This window comes from Pelophylax lessonae (genome assembly GCF_965119305.1).
Source record: "Pelophylax lessonae genome assembly, chromosome: 2".
Classification (NCBI taxonomy): domain Eukaryota; kingdom Metazoa; phylum Chordata; class Amphibia; order Anura; family Ranidae; genus Pelophylax; species Pelophylax lessonae.
This window is the reverse complement of record NC_138769.1, coordinates 750,309,508-750,317,294: the sequence shown is the minus strand read 5'-3', so window position 1 is coordinate 750,317,294 and position 7,787 is coordinate 750,309,508. Positions and strand designations below refer to the sequence as shown.

At 44.7% G+C, this 7,787-nt stretch overlaps 1 protein-coding gene across 1 annotated transcript; it reads left to right on the top strand.

Annotated features, from left to right (window-relative positions):
* Positions 1–6,319: 6,319 nt before the first annotated feature.
* Positions 6,320–7,267, top strand: LOC309547143 (olfactory receptor 52E2-like; the record flags this gene model as incomplete). The annotated part of the gene is made up of 1 exon (XM_082246930.1): positions 6,320–7,267. One exon carries the CDS (start codon positions 6,320–6,322, stop codon positions 7,265–7,267), a length of 948 nt encoding a protein of 315 aa, XP_082103056.1.
* Positions 7,268–7,787: the final 520 nt, after the last annotated feature.

Genomic DNA, 7,787 nt, shown 5'->3' with positions numbered 1-7,787 from the left:
TGATCATATCTCCCCTTATGTATTTATACATGGAAATCATATCCCCCCTTATGTATTTATACATGGTGATCATATCACCCCCTTATGTATTTATACATGGAGATCATATCCCCCCTTATGTATTTATACCTGGAGATCATATACCCCCTTATGTATTTATACATGGAGATCATATCCCCCCTTATGTATTTATACATGGTGATCATATCCCCCCTTATGTATTTATACATGAAGATCATATCCCCCTTATGTATTTATACATGGAGATCATATCCCCCCTTATGTATTTATACATGGTGATCATATCCCCCCTTATGTATTTATACATGGTGATCATATCTCCCCTTATGTATTTATACATGGTGATCATATCTCCCCTTATGTATTTATACATGAAAATCATATCCCCCCTTATGTATTTATACATGGTGATCATATCACCCCCTTATGTATTTATACATGGATATCATATCCCCCCTTATGTATTTATACATGGAGATCATATCCCCCCTTATGAATTTATACATGGAGATCATATCCCCCCTTATGTATTTATACATGGTGATCATATCCCCCCTTATGTATTTATACATGGAGATCATATCCCCCCTTATGAATTTATACATGGAGATCATATCCCCCCCTTATGTATTTATACATGGTGATCATATCCCCCCTTATGTATTAATGCATGGTGATCATATCCCCCCTTATGTATTTATACATGGAGATCATATCCCCCCTTATGTATTTATACATGGAGATCATATCCCCCCTTATGTATTTATACATGGAGATCATATACCCCCTTATGTATTTATACATGGAGATCATATCCCCCCTTATGTATTTATACATGGTGATCATATCCCCCCTTATGTATTTATACATGAAGATCATATCCCCCTTATGTATTTATACATGGAGATCATATCCCCCCTTATGTATTTATACATGGTGATCATATCCCCCCTTATGTATTTATACATGGAGATCATATCCCCCCCTTATGTATTTATACATGGAGATCCTTTCCCCCCTTATGTATTTATACATGGTGATCATATCCCCCCCCCCTTATGTATTTATACGTGGTGATCATATCCCCCCTTATGTATTTATACATGGAGATCATATCCCCCCTTATGTATTTATACATGGAGATCATATCCCCCCTAATGTATTTATACATGGAGATCATATCCCCCCCTTATGTATTTATACATGGAGATCATATCCCCCCCTTATGTATTTATACATGAAGATCATATCCCCCTTATGTATTTATACATGGTGATTATATCCCCCCTTATGTATTTATACATGGTGATCATATCCCCCCTTATGTATTTATACATGGAGATCATATCCCCCCTTATGTATTTATACATGGTGATCATATCCCCCCTTATGTATTTATACATTGTGATCACATCCCCCCTTAATCTCCTCTTCTCAAGAGAGAATAAATTCAGTTCCTCTAATCTCTCCTCATAGCTGAGCTCCTCCATGCCTCTTATCAGTTTGGTTGCCCTTCTCTGCACTTTCTCCAGTTCCCTGATATCCTTTCTGAGAACTGGAGCCCAAAACTGAACTGCATATTCCAGATGAGGTCTTACTAATGATTTGTACAGGGGAAAAATTATATCTCTCTCTCTGGAGTCCATGCCTCTCTTATACAAGAAAAGACTTTGCTTGCTTTGGAAACCGCAGCTTGGCATTGCATGCTATTATTAAGCTTATGATCTACCAGAACACCCAGATCCTTCTCCGCTATGGATTCCCCCAGATCCTTCTCCGCTATGGATCCCGCCAGATCCTTCTCAGCTATGGATTCCCCAGATCCTTCTCCGCTATGCATTCACCCAGATCCTTCTCCGCTATGGATTCCCCCAGATCCTTCTCCGCTATGGATTCCCCCAGATCCTTCTCCGCTATGGATTCCCCCAGATCCTTCTCTGCTATGGATTCCCCCAGATCCTTCTCCGCTATGCATTCACCCAGATCCTTCTCCACTATGGATTCCCCCAGATCCTTCTCCGCTATGCATTCACCCAGATCCTTCTCCGCTATGGATTTCCCCAGATCCCTCTCCGCTATGGATTCCCCCAGATCCTTCTCCGCTATGGATTTCCCCAGATCCCTCTCCGCTATGGATTCCCCCAGATCCCTCTCCGCTATGGATTCCCCCAGTTCTACTCCCCCTAGTATGTATGATGCATGCATATTCTTACCCCCCAAGTACATAACTTTACATTTATCAACATTAAATCTCATTTACCCCATAGTTGACCAATGAAACAGTGCATTGAGGTCAGATTGTAAGTTGGAGACATCCTGTAAGGAAGTTATTCCACTGCAAAGCTTGGTGTCATCTGCAAAGACTGAAATGCTACTTTTAATCCCAGACCCAAATATCATTAATAAAGATATTAAAAAGTAAGGGTCCCGCTCACAAATGTATTATTAGGGGCAAACTTATGGCACTTTCCTCTGCCTTGCGAAAACAGAGGGAGGCGACTATTTCGGAATATCTTTGTCAGATCTCTGCCCTGGAACGGGTACAAAAAAAATCTTTGGCCTAGGACGCTCTTTTGGCTCTCACAGAGGCCCATGAAAAACTCCAATCTGAACTGGATAGACGAACCCGTAGGAGCTTTCTGCTATCACAGAAACTTTTTTACGAATATGGTAACAAAAGTGGCTGTCTTCTAGCTCGGGCCCTGCATGCCAGGAAGGCTAAAACGGTGGTTCACCACCTTTGCTCCCCTACTGGGGCGAAGGTGACGAACAATAGGGATATCGCGGGTGAGTTCAAGCGCTTCTACTGCCAGCTATACAATTTGCCACAGGGAAACCCTTCCTCTCCGGCTTCTGATACGAGGTCTCGTGCTATTGCGGACTTTCTCGCACAGAACCTGTCTCAGGTTGTTTCCCCGGATTATGGCACTTCCTTAGACGCTCCCATTTCTCCACTTGAGTGGACGAATGCCCTCAAACAAATGAAACCAAACAAAATTCCCAGACCTGATGGCCTGCCGGTCGCCTACTACAAGTCTTTTGCTGATATCTTATCCTCTCCATTTGTAGCGGCGTTCAACTCCCTCTCCCCGGAAGCCTCTTTACCCCCTTGCATGCTCGAAGCACACATCGTGGTTATTCCGAAGAAGGGGAAAGATCCTGCTTCCCCGTCCAATTATAGGCCGATTTCTTTGCTAAATGTGGACGTGAAACTTTTCGCAAAAGTCCTGGCGAATAGTCTTCTCCCACTCTTGTCCAAGGGTATTCATCCTGATCAAGTTGGCTTTATCCCTGGTCGTGAGGCCAGGGATAACACCATCAAAGCTATTAACCTTCACCATGCCCTCTCCGTGACCATTCCTTCTTTCATTGGATGCGGAGAAGGCATTTGACAGGGTCTCATGGGACTACATGGAAGCGACCCTCTCTGCTTGGGGCCTCGGTCAACGCATCCTATGCTTCATCATGTCCCTATATGCGAACCCACAAGTTCGTGTCAGAGTTAACGATACTCTGTCGGATGCCTTCCCCATCTGTAATGGGACCAGATAGGGGTGCCCCCTGTCCCCGATTCTTTTTGTACTCACTTTGGAACCCTTCTTGAACAGCATTAGGAGTAATGTGACCATTCGAGGTGTCCACTTTGCGGGTACGGAATATAAGGTGGCTGCCTATGTGGACGACCTCCTGCTATTTCTTACTGAACCCGTTACTTCTCTACCTGCGGTCATGAAGGAGTTCCGCCAATTTGCTATTCTGTCCAATCTTAAAATACATTTTTCAAGTCTTTCGCTCTTAACGTTACATTGCCCTCCCCGGCTGTACAACATTGCCAAGATAATTTTCCCTTTGCCTGGCAACGGGACTCTCTTACATACTTGGGAATCCAGATCCCTTCCGCCCTTCACCATCTGTTTGCCCGTAACTTCTCCCAGATCCTGGCCAAAATTAAGACGGATTTATCCGCATGGACCAAGCACCCTCTTTCCTAGTTCGGGAGGGCTGCAGTCCTCAAAATGAACGTCCTGCATAGGCTTCTCTACGTCCTCCAAACAATCCCGGTGACTATCCCGAAGCCCTTCTTCCACACCTACAAACAACTAACGACTGCGTTCCTTTGGCAGAACATGCAACCTCGCATTCACTACGATCTCCTTTCCCTGCCCAAGCATAAAGGGGGGATTGAACTCCCTGATATCCGCAATTACCACATCGCGTGTCATCTCACAAGCATTGTTGACTGGCATGTCCACAAACCCTTTAAGGATTGGGTTTCCATAGAAGGTGGTTATACCACACTTGACTTATCCACAACTCCGTGGATTAAGGCTTCCCTGATTCCAAATGCACCCACTGATAAGTGCGACACTTCACACTTTTCACCAGGCGTGAAAAACGAAAGCGGTCTCGGCGCAATTGGGCCTGATGACCCCAATCAGACTCAACCCTGATTTCCCTCCGGGTATGCTCCGCACCTACCTCGTCAAACACTGGCCTGGCACTCGACTGCGTATTCATCACATTAGTGATGGCGTGCAGATCCATCCAGTTTCCTCCATCGCGAAAAAGGCCAAAAGCTCTCCCATTCCGCCTTGGGCCTACCTTCTTCTCAGCCACTTTGTTACATCTTTTATTCGCAAATTCCCGTGCAAAGACTCTCTATCCCCATTTGATGACCTCTGTCAGCAAGAGGGTCCTCTTCGCAGACTTATCTCGATTACCCATTCCCTCCTGTTTGAGCACTCGGGACGGACTGTGCGCAAACAGTGCGAAGCTTGGGAAAAGGAGTTGTCTTGCTCGTTCTCGGAAGAGGAGTGGGAACAAATCTTTATAAAGAATCACAAATGCTCACGGAATGTATCGGCTCAAGAAAACGGATACAAAATTGTATCTAGGTGGTACCGTACCCCGACGCTTTTGCACAAATTCTTCCCTTCTGTCCCCTCCACTTGCTGGAGGTGTCTGTCTGATACTGGTTCCCTTCTTCTTGTGTTCCTGCCAGAAACTGTCTTTATTTTGGCAGGAAGTACATAGAATAACCACACAGGTGACCACATACGCTCTGGAATTCTCGCCTGCTCAACTTCTTCTGCACCACACCCCTGCGTCACATGCTTCCTACACAAAATCACTTGCGATCCACATGATCAATGCGGCCCGACAATGTATCCCGGTGCTATGGAACTCTACGCAGCCCCCGACAATTAAACAGTGGCTCCGTAGGGTGTCTGTCATAGTGGAGATGGAAGAACTCGTCCATATTGCTCAAGACAGTCCCGCTAAATATAATAAGAAGTGGGAGTGCTGGCTTCATTTCGTTAGCTCGACGGAATTCTCTAAACTTAACTATTAAGATGGAAACCGTTCGCCTATACTTCTTGGTCGGTGAATTTCTGTTGATGTTAGTTCTGCCTGTGCTCCTGCTGGCTTATCTTCGTAAACCCCCCCCCCCCCCCCCCCGGTGTTGTGGTGTGTATTAGTTGAGTGTGTTTTTCTTCCTTTTTATCTCCCCCTCCTCCCCCCTCCCCTCTTCCCCCCCCCCTTCCTCCCAGTCCCTCTCATGCCTTGCCCTCCCTTATTCTGGCTTATGTGCTCTTTGCTGGTTGGCTACGCCAAGTAGCGAGCACCTCTACACCTTCCCTGAACACCCACTTAAGGTACTAGGCCTTCTAGAAAGTGTTGGTGCCACCTGAAGTAAGTGTCAAGGCTTGTAATACTCGTGGAGTGCCCCTAAGGGTGATATCCTGAATAACCTCCCAATCTGCTGACCAGCAGAAGAGTTGGGGAGAGTGAGAGCAAGAGCACTAGAGAGGAATCTCCCACCAGCAAATGGAAGTTTAACATTTAGGTCTTAGTGCCGGTTCACACTAGGTCGCTCCGACTTTGGGGGCGACCTGTGAAGTCCCGTGCACCGCGACTTCAGTGCGACTTGCACAGACTTTACACTTAGGGGTAATCTACACATCAGTTTCAGGTTTATGGAAAGAATGCAAATCACTTGCAAGAAACCTACACAAATAGGGTAACATGCAGATGTCATAGAGTCTAGTTTCTTGAAGACGTTAATGGAGACAGTTCATCTTTTAATCATTTTTATGGATATTAGTTCCAGCATTAAGTCAGATGAACTGAGATGATAGATTATTTTTTAGGCCTGTAGTATTGCTAACATAATTAGCACCTCTTTTTTATATGTGATTTGTCTTCTGCAGAATAGTATTTTATCTTGGTGAAGAAAAGTGTCTCCTGATTTTAGAACATTAAAAGAGGACATCTTGGACCAGCGCACAACAGAGTCATGGCATCTGGCGGTAATAATCTGAGCGCCTCTTATTTCAACCTGGTTGGAATTCCTGGGATGGAAAATATCCAGGTCTGGTTTTCATTGCCGGTCTTCTGCATATACTTGATAACGTTGTTGGCCAATATTAGTGTTCTGCTTACCATTAAAACAGAAGAGAGCCTCCACCAGCCCATGTACCTCTTCCTTTCCATGTTGTTGTTAACGGACCTTGTCCAGTCCAATACGGTCCTCCCTAAGATGCTCCTACTCTTCTTGTTCAACCTCCAAGAGATCACCTTTGAAGGTTGCCTGGTTCAGATGTTCTTCATCCATTCCTTCTCCGTCATGTGCTCTTCTGTCCTCTTGGCGATGGCCTTTGATCGTTATGTGGCCATATGCCAACCTCTGAGATATTCCACCATCTTAACTAACCCATTGATTGCCAAAATTGGAGTCGCGGTAGCCATGAGAGGAACTGTTCTGGTATTACCCCATCCTTTCCTGGTCAGGAGGTTGCCATTTTGCAACAGCCACATGATTGAGCATACTTATTGTGATCACATGACCGTGGCTAAACTGGCCTGTGCAGACATCGGAGTTAATGTTGTATACGGGTTAGCAGCTGTTCTGCTTGCAGCTGCAGATTTCATAGGTATTACAGTGTCCTATTCGATGATTGTAAACGCTGTCTTCAACCTCCCATCCCGAGAGGCCAGACACAAAGTCGGGAGTACATGCGTCAGCCATGTTTGTGTTATTCTTTTGGCTTACATCCCGGCACTTTTTTCCTCTGTCACTCAAAGGTTTGGGGGGCAAACAGCTCTTTCCACCCAAATTATCTTGTCCAACTTATACCTAACCATTCCTCCAATGCTGAACCCAATAATATATGGAATAAAAACCAAAGAGATCAAGAGAAATGTTTTAAAATTTTACTGTCCACAGAAGCTCAGATGTCAGTAATTTTGGATGTATTTTGCTGGACATATTGAACCCGCACTGGAAAGAACCGTCAAACACAGATAACTATGGCAACCAATCACCTTTCATTGTCTGAACATCAAAACAATGAAAAATATTTCTGATTAGTGCCTAATGGTCTAAGCAATTCAAAATTTGGGGGAATTTATATCAGTGCCAACAATGTTGCTTCTATGAGCTATACCTTACCAATACACACAAGCATGTGGTTGGCATGGCCCTACATGCTTACCATTCTGCAAGGAGAACCTGTAAGTCAAGGGAAATATACCATTTGGGTTTGCGAGGTGGTCAAGACCTGTAATTTGTACTATATGGAAGTCTCATATTAAAAGATACACTATATTACCAAAAGTATTGGGACGCCTGCCTTTACACGCACATTAACCTTAATGGCATCCCAGTCTTAGTCCGTAGGGTTCAATATTGAGTCGGTCCACCCTTTGCAGCTATAACAGTTTCACCTCTTCTGGGAAGGCCGTCCACAAGGTTTATGAGTGTG